The sequence below is a fragment of the Mesitornis unicolor genome, unplaced genomic scaffold (genome assembly GCF_000695765.1).
Source record: "Mesitornis unicolor isolate BGI_N332 unplaced genomic scaffold, ASM69576v1 scaffold5471, whole genome shotgun sequence".
Taxonomy (NCBI): Eukaryota; Metazoa; Chordata; class Aves; order Mesitornithiformes; family Mesitornithidae; genus Mesitornis; species Mesitornis unicolor.
The window spans coordinates 2,941-18,668 of NW_010163016.1; the positions used below are offsets into that span (position 1 = coordinate 2,941).

General features: G+C 36.5%; 1 protein-coding gene across 1 annotated transcript in view; it reads left to right on the forward strand.

Annotated features, from left to right (window-relative positions):
- Positions 1-10,039: 10,039 nt before the first annotated feature.
- UBE2K (ubiquitin-conjugating enzyme E2K) overlaps positions 10,040-15,728 on the forward strand; it is a 22,326-nt gene continuing 16,637 nt past the window's right edge. The window contains exons 1-2 of the mRNA XM_010193797.1: positions 10,040-10,060; positions 12,540-12,633. Coding sequence (XP_010192099.1) covers positions 10,040-10,060; positions 12,540-12,633 — 115 coding nt within the window. The remainder of the gene's footprint in view (positions 10,061-12,539; positions 12,634-15,728) is intronic.

Genomic DNA, 15,728 nt, shown 5'->3' on the forward strand with positions numbered 1-15,728 from the left:
TATGTCCAGGCTGGAGACTGAGCGGGAACAAAGCAGACTTGCAGAAAAAGACCCGTGAGACCCAGTGGAGAGCAACTTGAACATGATTCAGAAGTGCTCTTGTAATGAAGAAGCCCAACTGTGTAGTGGGTTGCATTAGCAAGAGTGTTGTCAGTGGGTTGCAAGAAGTGATTCTTCACCTCTGTGCTTGTGAGACCATATCTGGTACATTGTGTCCAGTTTACTGGACAGGTACTGGCTTTCCAGTTTAGGACATTGATATACTGGCATGAGCCCAGCAGAACGTCATCAAGGTGGTTAAGACGCTGGAGCATGTGGTGTGTGAGGAGAGGGTGAGAGAACTGTTCAAAGGGATATCTCCTGTCATCCATGAATACCTGATGAGAGGCTCTGGAGAAGAGCCAGACTTGTCTCAGAAATGCCCGAGTATAGGATGAGAGGCAACAGACAAAAGCTGGAACATGGGAAATTCTGATGAGACACTGGGGAAAAAAAGTACTGTGATAGTAGTCAAACATTTAAACAGATTGACCAGCAAGAGTGTGGAATCTCTATCGTTGAAGATGTTCAAAACTTGGTTAGACAAGTTCTTGAGCAGCCTGACCTTTTTAGACCTGCTTTGAGCAGGAGGTAGGACTAGAGGCTACCCAGGTGTCTCTTCCTACATGGTTCTGTATTTCTAGTGTAAATTCGATTTTTAAATTATCTGTTTTTTCTATTTGTGAAAGAAAACATACAGACAACAGCTCCAACTCTGTCACCTCACCTGTTAAAACTTCCCCTGTAAACAAACTGAAGTATTTTAAAGCAGACTTATTAGTTCAGAGCTTTCCACTACTGTAAGGCAATAATTGATTTTTTTCCTCTTCAAGTCAGAGGCTGTTTTTTTCTGAGAGGTGCAAAGCTGTTGGGTTTTTAGGTTGAACAAGTTCTGGGTTGGAACCCCAAAGGTAGAACAGATAGGAGATCCATAATACTGCTTTAAGCTACATGTCTCCAAAATGTGAAGATCATATTAAATTTAAAATAGTGGTTTGTGAGATCCTTTGTACACTGCCAAAAATGATTTTGTGTACTATGTATTTCAAGGCATGCATATGATTTTAGGTAAGGCAAGATTTAGACTTGTTTCCTGTGATTATATAAGATGGATACTGAAATGCCATTACTGTGCATGTTTGGTTTTCTTAATTCTGCCTATGATATGTTTGGTTATATCTTCCAGTTTGTACTGGAAAATAATGCAGAACTAATCAGTAGACCTTTGCCTTCAGAGTTTTTCTGTAAGTCACTTATTTGGTAACTAAATAATAGTTGACTTAAAACCAAATGCATTTACTAGGATGCTTTAAGAAAACTACTTATTAGTCTCACTTCTAAGGCGATCTTTCTGACTTACTAGTTTACTTGTAGGTTTGCACTGGTTTATCTGAACCATGTAGCTGTTTGTCAAGTTCTGTGAATATAATAGCATTGCACTTGTCAGATCAGTGCTATGTAGATACTAATAAATATATGAATATTACTTAAATCTGTGATGCTAAATACTTAACATACAATGTTAGTGATCATTTGCCAAACCTAGTTGTTGGCCAGTTATTGGTAGTGGGAATATTGGTGCAGGGAAGACAACTTCCATTGCTCATTCCTGTGCTCAGTTGATGACATTATTCATGTTAATGTGTATCCCAGTTGAGTCCAAATTTCTAGTGAATTATCTACATACTGGTTGGCAGAATACTAAAGATTTTGGGAGTAAGTGAAAAAAGAAAAAAACTTAGTCTCCATTGGAGTCGGGGTCATTTGGTTGTCTTTGGTAGTCTCTTAACCTGAGGAAAGAGAGCAGTGGTTGGTTACAGGACTGGGTTACTTGGTTTAGGATTAGAGGTTAGGCCATAGCTACCAGATGGTGCCCTCTGACCACAATTGTTTGTGGACCTAAGGGATAGCAGGAACTACCTGATTCTTTAACCTTCTCAGTCTCCCATTCATTCTTCTGTGCTTGTTTCCAGGAGTTTGGCTTTAATAGGAAAGAAGTGTACGAGTGCTAAGGTTAGTTCACTTTACTCAGTAAGAAATTTAAATAAAATTAATGTTTTATTGTAGTAAATTTCTGTAACTAAATGTGAGAAAGTGCTGGTTAACTGTCCAGTCCCGAGTTGTCTAATGGTCTTTCATTTGTGTTAGACTTGTTAAACTAGCGTAGGTACTTAGTGTAGTTCTTAAATTATTCATCTGTTTAAAATTTTCTAGCTTGTTTCATAATCCTAGTAAGGATTGTTGTCATTACTGTACTTCACTTTAACAATTTGCTGGTATTACATTGAGAAAATGCTTTTGGCTAAATTTTATCATTAATATGCAGGCTATCATTTTGTCTCTGACAAACTAGGTTTTTACCTTCAGTGTAATTTAAATAAGGAAAATAAGCAATTCAGTTCTCTTATGGCAGAGAGTGTGAATTTTGAGAAGTAGTATTCTATAGGGCACTCTAGGGATGTAGTCCACTTCTGCACTCCTGGCTTAACTAGTGTTTTCCCTTCGGATTATATCAGTGTTAATACTTGTAATATTTGATTTGGGAGCACTTGAATGTACCTGCTGTGAGTATTTCATAAAATGGTATGTGGATATTAAATAAAGTACCTCTGTAAGCAGCAAAAATAACCTTATTTGAAGACCAGATCTGTGTCTGTTCTTGTATGTTGTAACAGAATTGTATCAAGGTCATGGGTTGTTCCTCTTCTGTCTGAAGTTTCTGCAGAGGAGAATGGTGGTGTGAATATCCCTGGCTACAGAAAAGGCTTCATTCAGCACATATGCTTTATTGGACACCATAAAGCTTAGTCAGTTGTTCGGTATAACTCCAGTTTGACTGTGCTTATGTCTAAGAGAGCTGAGCTCGTGCTGTGTATTGTTCTGCTGGAATGTTAATAGGGGCTATCCTGTCTACCTTTGTCAGTTGTTACAAGACATGTAGGCAACTAATTTATGTTCATTATGTCATCATTTGTATTCATTATTAGCCAGTAAGATCAACAGTTCATTGGGAAAGGAATGACTAATGATTGTATAAATCTAGTTACTTTAGAAATGCAAGGTTTAAGGTGACATGCCTTCAGACTCTAAAATGTTTTATGGAGAAAAAACCCAAACCCACAAATCCCTTAGTCCTTGTTTTACTTAAAAAGTAATTTAGTTCAAGCCAAATAAGGATCACTTTTTATTTTTAGCTGAAAGTGAACTGTGAGAAAATATCTTTAAATTTTTGCTATATTAGGATGTGTTCAAGTACAGGAGGCTATTGTGAAGTAAGGCAGCATATGCAAATGGAAATCATGGTAGCTCTGCTGTGTTTGCTGCCCTTCTGGAAACTCTTAGAGCTTTCATGATGTTTAGGGAAGCCCTTCCACTTTGGAATAAGGTTGTCCATATGGGAAGCTGGTACAGAATGACTGTACTGAGCTATTTCTAAATGTCTTCAAAGTCTGGGTCTGTGAGTGAATTAGCATACTTGATTTAAAATGAGCTGAATGCTGTGATTCCATTATGTGTATAGTTACTAGCAACCTAAGCAGGATAGACTTACAGAATTGACTGCAGAATCTGCCTCAAATGGGTTTGTATCTTTGTAGAATGACTAATGGTTCAAGTATGGTTCAAACTGATTACTAAAGTGTACTTTATCTGCAGGGTTTTTCAGTTCTTTTGCATCAAAGACAGGACTCTGCATAAAAATGCACGATGCATTTTCCTTATCTTCCTGCAAAATTGCTTGGTCATTTAGGCTTTCCTGAACTGGATTATCCAAAACATGAACCGCTTGCACTGTGCCCATTCTGATGTTCAGTATCTCAGTACCGCTCAGATCAGATTTGGGCAACTTCTGCGCATGATTAATGTTCCCAGGTACTGCATATATCTTGCACAGTTAAACACAGACATAGCCTATGACTGTGTGGGCGCCCTTACCCCAGTACAGGAGTGTAAGTATGCTGTTACGTACAGAGCTTTCATGGCACAGCTTTACCAGTGTAACCACACTATCCCTTAGTGAGACAAGCAGTAATTGTATAACTGCGCTTAGGGCTTATGCCAGTGTAGCTGTGTCACTTACACCTCTGTGTGCCCATGACTGATGTGATGATTTTGTCAGAAATAGTTTAGACAGGCACTTGAGATGAAGATTCAAAATGAAATTGTCCTAAGGCATTGCCAAGCAGCAGTGTCACATTCCTCCTGCAGTCTGCTCTCCTCTTCCCACTTCTGTGCTGCTTCTCTTACTTGCAGTGTTTGGTGAATCAAATAAAGGAGTTGGGTTAACTTGAAAGACCTTTCTTACTCAGATAGTTTTAATTCATATGCTTGCTGTGCAGTTGTATGAACACTTCCACAAAATCCTGCTTTCTTCTTTACATTAGTTCTGCCAGGACCAGGAGGAAAGTAGGACCTTGGCAGCTGTTAGTCTGGCTTAAGTTGCTGGAGAAGTACAGTCTAATTTGTTTTGATAGTGAAGTTTCTTACAGCTGAACATTAGCAAGAACAGGTATTTAGGTACCTTAAATATAAAAAAGTTTTACTAAAGTTTGATGATGTTTCAGGTCTAGTTCTTACAGAACTAAGATGGTTTTAATATTTGAGCTGTTTAAGACAAGAAAAAAATACCTATCAGTATTGTTCTTGTATGTAAACATATGTAATACAGATTTTTAAGATTGGCATAGGTTTAATCTCTTGTTAAAACATTTTATTAAAGAATCTTATCAAGAAGCATTTAATAAGTAAAACTGTGATAAATACAAAAATTATAGTCTGATTCTATTACCAGTACTACAGAACTCGTGCAATATTAATATTTCTAGCTTTAGATGTATTAAAATACAAGTTACTTACTAGTAACATAGTATATTGATCAGTAAATGAAAAAAAAATGACGGGCAAAAATAGTCTCATATTTTTACTAAAGCAGTAAAAACACTGAGTAGATGTGTGAGTACAGTGAGATGAAATGTGAAGTGTGGAAGAACTTCAAAACTAAAATTGAGAGTAGAGTCAAAGAATGAGCGTTTTAAGAAAATGCATTTCTTTGTATTGTCCTTTTCTGATCTAGGAAAACTGCTCTTTAATGTGCTTTAAATAGACTCTTCCTCTCTTCTTGCTGTGCCCCAGACATTTGCATGTTCCATGGATGAGCATTGCTCTGTGCTTTGGAGGTCAGCAAGAGCTCTCTCTGACACCACAAATGTCATCTGCTCATCTCAACCAATAGTGCAGTGCATATGCTTCATAGGCACGGCTGTGGTAATTACGTGACATTTCTGCTTCTCTTCTTAATAATAAGCTTCAGTTTTTTAGGGCTCTGGAGATGCACTTGATTCCAGCTTTTAAGCTGGCGTGAGTCTGAAGGAATACTTCCAAAGTGCTGAAGTATTCCTTCTTGCTTTGCTAGCTCTTTGTGACTAAGGGGAAAAAAAACGTTTTACAGACCTTAATATTATTGAAGTTGAATTTGCCATTTTGCTTCAGGACAGTGTCTTGCACTTTGCTTCCTAATAGTGATGTATCCTACTTTTTTGCTCTTTTGACGCTGCTTGAAAAAGTGAGCGAAGCGGGTGCAGTGTATTTATCCTGAGCTACTCTGTGGTACCAAAGGGTTGAGAAGGTGGAGTGTTGGTCTGAAAAGAAGTAAGTCCAAGGAGATGAGAGGAGGGACAAGGCTGGTAGTTGGGTTCTTAGACAGTAGCCTAAGAGGTGAGCTTTTGTGAGGATCCTCCCTTTCTGGCATAGCGGTAGAGAGGGCTGAGTCATTTGACAGAGTTGAGAGAGTTAATGGTATCATAGTAAAAGAGTAGAAGAAAATAATATGGCAATTAGGGTAAAACAAAATTACTTTGAATATTCATCCACAAATTTGCAAGGGGTTGGTAGATAGGATAAGAATTAACTTGTTCTTCTTTAAGTTATTAATTTAAATAATTGTTTAGTGGAGAAAAGTGCTACTAAAAGATTGGAGTTTTCTGCTCAACACTTACGTTGACTCAGAGTATTTGCAGCCTTTTGAAAAAATAGTGCTATATGGATTTCATTATGACAATCAGATGGTCTTTTTCAATAACTCTTGAGATGATTGTGCCAGGTTTTGGTATAAGAGTAGGACTGTTGTGGTAGAGTATAAAATGGGTGGAAGGATAAGAAAAGTTTTGAGACACTAGTAACTTTATAGTACCTTAGGTTAATTTTACTAGCATGGCTTTGGACTAGGGTGAAGTATTTCTTAATTAATTTGGCTTATTAAATATTGATCCTTATAGCTTAGTAAAAAATGTTTGGATGTTCAGAAGTACCCGCTTTACTTTTTAACATACTTAAAATCTAATAAAAAAATTTAGTTATTTCTTTAATACAGCTATGATTTACAAATGTATTTATTGCTGGTTTATGTCATAAAGAAGTCAAACAGTAACGTGAAAATTCAGCAAGTCTGAAAGAAAAGAATTTTTTTTTTTGGTAGTGCAATTGGGAGATAGTGAGAGAAAACAATTAGTTTTAAATGCATGCCCTCACTTGCAAGCTAGTGGGCTTTGTCCTTGGTAGAGAAAATTCTGGAGAAATTTTTCAAATTTGTTCCTTAATCTCTTCTGAAACCTTGGCATGTACATTCTTTAACATTTTTGTCACTTAAAACTTTTCCTTAATGTTTAAGTTGCTAATTGTAAAGCACTGAATGGTTGCAGAGTTTTAATACTTATCTGCTTTCATTGCAACTGGACTTGTTTGTCTATATACATCATTTATCACATGTGTGCCTTTTTAGGTTAGGGTTTTTCTGTTGGGATTTTTTTGAGGCAGGGCGGTATATACATGTTTCTAGAGCTTTCTGCAAGTTACTTTCCGTAAAAACAAAGTAAATTAACAGACAATAGTAATATTTTATCCAGAATAGAGTATGTTCCCCTTAAAATAGAGAAAAACAGTGTTACAGAACCCATAAAATCACAGACGGCAAATAGTGAATTGCTGTATGGAGTAGCAGGGTTTTTTTGGATTTTTTTACAGTTATTCAGAAGTAACTGTTGAGTTTTAAATTCTAAATCCTGTTTAAAGTATAGGGTATTTTTCTGGTTTTGTGTGTGTGGTGTTTTTTGTTTTTATAGATGCTTATTTACCATCTCATCCTTTATACCTAAAGATACTTGGTACGAATTTTGCATGTGATATCGGAATATGTTACGTGATGCAGGTACACTTAGAACATAGAAATGAGAATTCATTTTTGCACTATTTTATTCTTTTTAAGGAAGTGATATGCTGAATTGAAGCTATTAATACCTCTAATAAGGATAATTTCTGTTCATTTTTTGTTCTGACAGTAACAGTTTAAAGCATAATATGTATGCTGCTGGGTGCATAGTAGAGCATTTGACCTGTTAACATTTCTTTTAGAGTAATTTTTATTATGCAGGGATCAAAGCTCTAATGTTAAGATAATGTCATGAGGGGACTAGGTAAAGCTGGTTGGTTCTAGAATAACCTCACTCAAAATTTCTTTGTTGTATGCCATCATCATTTGGTGTTGAGTTTATAATGTTTTTTGTAGCCATGGCTCACATGAATGTGTGAGGGATCTTCTTGGGTTTTAGGGTTTTTTGGTGGTTTTGTTTTGTTTTTTTCCTTCCACATGGCAAGTTTTAACATAGATATTAAAAAAAAAAAATTAAAACCACTATTCCTGCATTTTTAGTTAACCTATTTTGATACCTATCCATACATTGCAAGTTTTTATGCTGATTGCTTGAGGTTAACTGTTTTGATGGCTTAGTTCTCAAAATAACTGAAGAATTTGGAGGATTTTTGGCAAGTGTAAAAAAAATCCAATGCTCTTGCAATTCCTATGTTAAAAAAAGTAATTTCATCTACCTTCAGTCTCCAGCAAGTAGACTTATCTACTAGATTTATCAAGAGCAAACTTTGAATATAATTTTCTCGGGGGGAGGGGGGAGGGGTAAATGTAGTAAATAATATTTTGTATGTGGGAAAGAGATGTGTAGAAGAACAGTGCAGTTTTTCTTATCTTGTTTTAACATACTCCTGTGATGTCTATGTTATAGTTTTGTCTTGTCTCTCTTTTTGCTTTTTAACTTCTGTGAAGGAAAACTTTGATTTTTAAGAGTGGAAGTACTAGACTAGTAAAAAGGCTAAGAGACCATGAATGACACATAAATAAAAGGGTGTTTTAGAAGCAGATTGGAGAAGAGAGGAGGAAATGGCATGGAAAGCTTGAGAGAAGGGGTGGATTAACTGCAGAAAGAAGGCAGGGCTCTTGGACTTAACAAGAATTTAACAAGAACTCCTTGTTAAAATCACCTTGTTAAAAGTATGGTGAATATAAAGACGAGAAGAGCTTGTTGTCTGCTGAGAGTAATGTTACGAGGTCCAGAGCTGCTCTCTGAAAGGATTTTAGAAGAAGTGGAGAAGATGTGTGATAGTCTTCAGAGTGGCAGAATTTACCCTTCAAAGTTTCTGCTGGATTGGAGTGTCTGTTCTGTACAAGGAAGATACTCAGATATAAAACTAGACAGTGTAATTCTGGATTATTGTTTTAAGGAGGAGGCAGGCAAAGGCAAGTCAAAATGTTACTGATCAGTAGCTAGTGTGATAAATGTGACTGAGTGTGTGATCTCTGGGAGATGCTCACAGAATGACTCTTCATGAAGGATTGATTCCTTTTGGGTTTCTCTTTAAAGATAAGGCTTTTGTAATGGATGAAAGTGCCTTACATGAATCCTGCCCAACTTTTCTACCTCACACTTCTAGTTTAGACTCCATGCTTGGGTTTAATCTCCACGAAGCAGTTAAAGTTGGGTAAGCACGACTATAGCAATGCATAGACTCTCAGCAGTTGGGGTGGTCTAAAAGATGACAAATATTTTTACTAGAGCCCTAGTGTAAAGCAGGGGATGCTTTTAAAAAGAAACAATCTGTATAATCTGGCTAGAATAAGAAGAAAAAAAATAGATGAGGGAATGGCATTCATGCATTGCATAATATGTGTCACTAACACTTTTTTAAAGTCAGTCTTGATCAAAATAATTTTCAGGTGTGATGATTGGAAGTTCTGCTGGTGTGGTGTTGGACTTGCGGATTCCTGGAAAAGGGGTTTCATGTTGGTGTGTTCTTGTTGACGAGAAATGCTAGTGAGAATTATATTGTTACAGAATTAAACTTCTTTGGGATTATGGAAATAAATGCTGCTACTGATGGCAAGGCTCAGCTATTTCAGGAATTGCTAGCCCAGTGATTTAGTCACCAAATTGTTACTGAATCAACAGGAGGTGATGCTATTTTAGGCTTGGTATGGAAGCATAATGAGGTCTCCTGTAGAAGAACTGCTTCTGGAAAATCAGTTTGTTGTGAGATCCCAAGTTGATTCATAAATTCTGTATGAAGATCACTGGTGTCAGAGGCACGCTTTTGCAGAACTCTGGTACCATTTTAGAGACAACTCATGATTATGGTCAAGGGATTTATTCTGTTAGAGGTGCTAAAATTAAATAATTTTATCCTGTGTGATCCTCATGAAGGGGAAATACTGTAGGAAAGCGTGCCATATTTAATTAGATCACTTCAGTACAGTTAAGTATTAGCTATAACTCCAAGGATGAAGGAAAAAGCACGTATTGGCAAGGTCAAGCTGAGTTGCACCCTGAAAAAACCATCGGGATAGCATGAAAAGGATTCTTCAGCTATGTGAATAAAAAGAATCCATTTGTTACATGAAGGGCATGGTAGAATTTAAGTGTGAACCTGAAATTTAATCCTTGCACTGGAGCATTTAATACAGCCTGCTGTTTTTCCTCAAGATTCTGTACAGAGGAAAATAAGGGTATTTATCCCTTTTGCTATTGCTTCAGTCCTCAAGATGGAAAGTTTTGTGTTTACTTGCAAAGAACAAGAACTGCTGCTGTCAAGTTTACCAGGTGAAGTTGACAGGTTACTGGTTGAGAGAGGGGAGAGCAGGAGAACCTGAATAGAGCTTAGGATGAGTGCATTACCCAAGCAGGTTGTTTTCAGGCCAAGTTAACTACTATTTATTTAAACCAATGTGCGGCTTTGTGAACTTAAAGCATGATGCGGTCTCTGAAGGGGACAAACTTCCATAGTGAGCCTTGCTGGGACTCTGACTTGTTCTGAGACTGTCATATGGCCATAGAAGATGACAAATTTGTTCCCAGGTGATGCTAGATTTTCAGTGAATGCAACAGTGTTTGTGGCACTGATTCTGAGGCTTCATCTGAATTCATTTGTGTAGAGCTAATTAGGTGATCATGGGATGTAGAGTGGAGAAATTAAAAAGAAACGGTATGGTAATATTAAAATTTTAGCTTGTTTAGAGCAAAATTGAGGCTGAAAAGAGAAGCTGGTATAAATAATATATTTGTGAGGGGAAGAAATATTAGAGATACAGAGGAACTTGTTGAAGTTGGAAAACACTGCTCTCACAGGTGCATGTAAATAGATTATAACTCTACCTAAATCTTAGTTTAGAAAACTGTTTAACAATTGTGAAGTTTTGGAATGAGCTGCCAGTTGCAATAGTGAGAGCAAAATACTTTAAAAGGGGGCTGGAAAGCTTGCAAGAGGAATGTGTTGGCTATGGTTGAGTTTGGATTCAGGAGGGCATTTCTTGCCATGCCTGGCTGCTGGGGAAGGCTGTCTCGCTGGGTTGGTCTGTCCTGCTGCTGCCCACTATTATGGAACAGAGCTTGGAAAGAAAACTGTTTCAGATACTCTCTGGTCAGACAATTTATATGAACAGTAGCAGGAAAGAAAATAAGTCTAAAATATGTTTAAAAAAATGTAATTTCATTAGTTCTATTAATAACTTCCTTTCTTTGATGTCTTAGCTAAGGTAGTAAAAGATAATGCAAGATCTGATGCTGAGCTTTTATCTACAAACTAGCTTGTTGTTTTAAATTAGTAGAACAGAACCATTACATTTAGTATTTAATTGGCTTTTGATTTTGCATCTGTGTGGTATGTTCTTAATTTGTGGTGTGGTTGAATCTCTGGTTTTTTGAAGTGTAGTACTTGGTCTCAGCTATGCAGGTGCTGCCCCATTTGTGTGGGTTGAATGGTGATTACATAAGCTTTAAAGACACAGATGTGTAACTATAGATGTGAAAAGCTCCCAGATCACCAATGGATTAACTTAGTGAAACATATTTAATTAGGATCTTTTACATGGTGAAACTTTTTTGTTTTTCTTTTTGTGTGAACACCTATAGAGGGACCAAAAGGTGTCCCTTTTTAGTGAGAGGGGCTGAACTTATAGAACAAATATTTACGGGTACAATACAGGTAATCTCCCAGCTGTTGTGCAGTGAATTCTGTATCATTAATGTTCAGTATCCAAGAACCAGCTGATCACAAGCATCAGCTTTATCTGACTGTTCTCTCATAGCTGTTGGCAACCAAATTTACTCTGAGAGGAGAAGTGCAGCTGCGCGGGGCTTTTTGGTGTAGAGCTGGTTGGAACAATTCTGAAGGATCTGGGAAGATGACACAAGTTTTTGTAAAAAAAAAAAAGTGGGATTAGGAAATCTGTCTTGCAGTCAGTGAGCATGGTATATGGAAGTAGCAAAATGGACAAACTTGTAATTACTTCTGAAAACTTTGTGGTGTACCTTGCAAAAAGGAGATTCTGCTTTGCATCCTCCCTGCCCCCCAAAAGAACCCCAAAGTACTGGCTGGAGTTTTCGATGAATTTTGCTAATGCTGCTCTCTAGACTTGAAAAGTAAATTCAGTGAAATGAGTAGCTCTGGCTAAATGCTTCTGAGAATAATTTTCTGGAAAACATGTTTTTTTTAGTATCAAAATCTAGTGTTTTTATTTTGTAGGCAAGTTGATATGGAGTGTGAAAATGTTGAGGAGGTGACAATGGAATTCAAGTGTAAAAAAAAAAAAATGCAAGTGAAAGACATTGTACCTTACACCTAAATATTAAAGATAAACATGATCTTAAGCAAGACTATAGTATTCTGTTTAGATCATTGTATTTAAAATTAGTGAGCGCTCCATTTGGGGAAGTCTTTCTGTAGTCCAGTGAAAGTGACAGTCATGTCTATTATTAATTAAAGTCTTCTAACCAGGAAAAAACCTAATATGCAACTTGGTCAGTTTAATGTTATAGTTTAAGATATGTAGAATTAATAGCTGGTTTGAAAGATAATGGTCTTTTTAAAACTAAATCAACTTTAAAATGACACTTTAGAGATATTGCTGGGTTACTTTGCTTATTTTAGAGATAGTGTAAATAATATTATTGAAATTTCTAATGCTTCACAAACAGTCTATTTTTAATGAAGTGAAATTTCAACTAGGAGGTAGTTTATTTACTTTAGGTTACTACACTTTTAAATTTTTATTTATATATTTTTTTAAAAACTACTGTTCTAAAAATTTAAAATACCATATTTTGGGGAAAATCTGTATGTCATATGCTTACTTATGATTCTCTGTTTCTCTGTTTATTTTTAAGACGAGCAAAAATCAAATTAAAGTAGATCTTGTAGATGAGAATTTTACAGAATTAAGAGGAGAAATAGCAGGACCTCCGGACACACCATATGAAGGCAAGTAATGTTTTTGTGTATGCAATCATTGTACACTTCAAATCATGTGTCTTGAGATGCTTTGTTTGTGAAGTTAATTTACAACATAAAAATGTAGAGCTGCATATTTTTAAATAGTCTGATTTTTTAAAAAAATACAAATTTTAAGCTTGAAAAATACTTCAATTCAACTTGTCTTGCCTGAAGTCAGGTCTGTTCTACAGTAGAATATCCCACATCAGAGGTTAATTTACAGGTATAAGCTGTGTAGTCTAATTGGTGTAATTCTGACTTTTAGCTGTTTGTTCACTGTCTTGACAGATTAAGGTCCTTAGCCATGAAACATCAAGAAACTGAGCTTCAGAGTCTGTTGTAACTGTAGGTGTATTCCTGTGGTCTAATGTGGTAGTCATGCAAAAACATTTTGCATTTTTATATCTCAAGGAGAAATGCCATTGCAAGTTAAATTTCAGTTTCATCTTGGGCATCCATGGGTCCCAGTACTTAATTTTTACTGGAATGGGGGACTCTGTAGTAGAACTTCATGTCTATAGCTCTCTTTAAAAATTACACCTTGTTGACTTTCTTTGTTATTAAAGCTGGTATCAGTAATTGTGCATCTCTTCAGTCTGGAAAAGGCAAGGTAACTTCTATATAGAAGCTTTAACAGAACCTAATACAGCATTCTTGATCAGAGATACCAAATTATTCAATAGTACTGGTACTTGTAAACTTTGTTTGCATATAATATATATAGAGCTGGCAGACACAGCTTCTATTAAAGTTCCTTGATGATGAATGCGAATCTTTTGGTTTAAATTTATTTTTTATAAAATTTTTGGTTCCTTTTAAATGGTGTTCAAATTTTCCATTTGAACTTCTGGTAAAAAAATAAGTTTCAAGAAATGTTACAAGCAAATAAATTGTTTTGTTGGAAATTAAAACAATTTCCCAAGTTTCAGTTGCTCTAGCTGTTCCATGTCTTGGAGCTAAGAGTGGGACTTGAGTATTGTCCAGAGACCAAACACATGCCATTTTGTCAATATTTTGAAAAATAAATTCTCAGAGTGGGGAAAATACCTGAAAATTGTTATGTAGGTATGGGTGTGTTTGTACTCAAAAGTGTTAGTGGCTATGGATGGAAATCTGGTTGCATCTTCTCTGAGGAGGACATCCCTTGTGATGGCTTCTTGGGGTTGGGAGCTGCTGGTGCAGCAGCACTGGGCTTGAGAGGGAGAGGCTCTCCAGGATAGGTAAAGTATGAGGAAAAGGCCCAGCAGAGGTTGACATTGGAGAAAATTGGACGGGGGTAGTAAATGTCAGAAGCAGAGGAGAAAGGAAGTGAGCCTGGAAGGAAAAGAGTAGAAAAGCAGAAGCATCCGTGATGGTAAGGATGCTTCCCTCCAGAACTTGAGTCCCAGAGCTCCTCTGCTGTTTAGCAAATAGTAGCAGTTCCCCCCCTCCCTTCCTTCCTCCCATGTGTCTCATCAGCAACTAGAATTTAGCTGATAGAAGATAATGTCTGCAAAGAAGATAATTATAGTGGTTATAACATGGGCCTTCAGTATAAAAGGAGAACTGTGCTGTGGACCTGTTTGTGAGTGGACTGTCCTGTTTAGTGTGATAGTTCTTCTGAAAATGTAGTTTGTCTTGTAAAACCAAGTCTTATCTACAGATGATAAGGTGTTGCAAAATTAAATTAGGTAATTGGATACTAGCAAACATCTGAATTGGTGGGGGGAGGATGTTGTTTTAGGGATTTTTGGTGTTTGTGTTTTTTCCATTCAAACAGAATTAATTCTCCTTGGGTGAGTTGGTTTGTCATGGCTTGCCTTTTTTTTTTTCCCCTCCAGGTCAGCATTATCTCAGCTTCTAAAATGGATCTTTTTAGAGAATGTATTGAGAGTTATTCAACATGAAAGATGTATCCATGTGTCAAGTTAAACTGTATAGCAGTTCATGAAGAGGGTAAAAAAAAAAGTATATACATTTGAATGCCTCTGTGCAGAACTGGGATCTGTGTGATGCTGGATAATTTAGCTAGACCAAAATTTCAAAAGCTGAGCACTGTGTATTCACAGTCAGCATATCCTACTAATGAAAATCAGCAATATGTGTGTAGTGCAGAATTTGATGTGAAATGCACACATGCATACGTACATACATATGAGTATATTTAATGATGAGGTTATAGTAAATATCCATATTTTGGGGCTAAAACTACTGTGTATTCGATTATGGCAATGATCTCATGGAAAATTAGTGTGGTTTTATGTTTATATTAATCTAGAAGGCATATGTACCAAGGAGCAAAATGAAAGTTACCGGCAGCCCAGTTTCTGTCATTTCTGACACTTCCGTAATTTACTTCGGAATGTTAATATTTCTGTAACATAATTTTATGCATCTATTCCCTTATGTAATTATGAATGGCTTGCTGGTGAGTGTAGCTCACATTTGATGACTAACGCAGTAATGCATGCTGCATAATTACTGACCGATCTCCTGTCATCTGTGGTCTGAACAATGACACAGCAAGAAGTACATTATGAAGAAAAGTTAATTAATGCAGTGTTTCTGGTCAGGCAACTCTGTGATACAGGAGGGAATTCTAGGACCATTGTGGAGTAAAAGAAGAGTAATACTTAATGTTGACCACAGTTGGTAAAGTATCTGAAAACATACTGCTGCTGCAAAATTCTCTTGTAGGTGATGTCAGGACATTGGTTTAAGTGTGATGGAGAGGAGGAATGCCATCTGTTATTGACAAATTTTACAGATTTTATTTTTGTTGTTAGAAGTGCCAACTCACATTGACCAATTACCAGAAAATTGCAAGATTAATTCAATTGAAACACATTTGCATCCTCTGTTAGAAAATGTATGTTTGGAGAAGAGAGCCTTTGAAAGCCAAGGTCAATGGCCGTTGGGTTTTACTTGATTCAAGAGCTTTTCAATAGATAGCTTTTCTGTTTGTTTTTAAACCCTGTGTGACCATGCTATTAATTTCAACTCAAGTTTGCATGTGAGCTACAGTAACTGCAAAATTTGAAATAGAGTATTTCTTTAAGAAAAAAACTTCAAACTTGCTCTGTTGTGAGACATAGGCTTCAGCA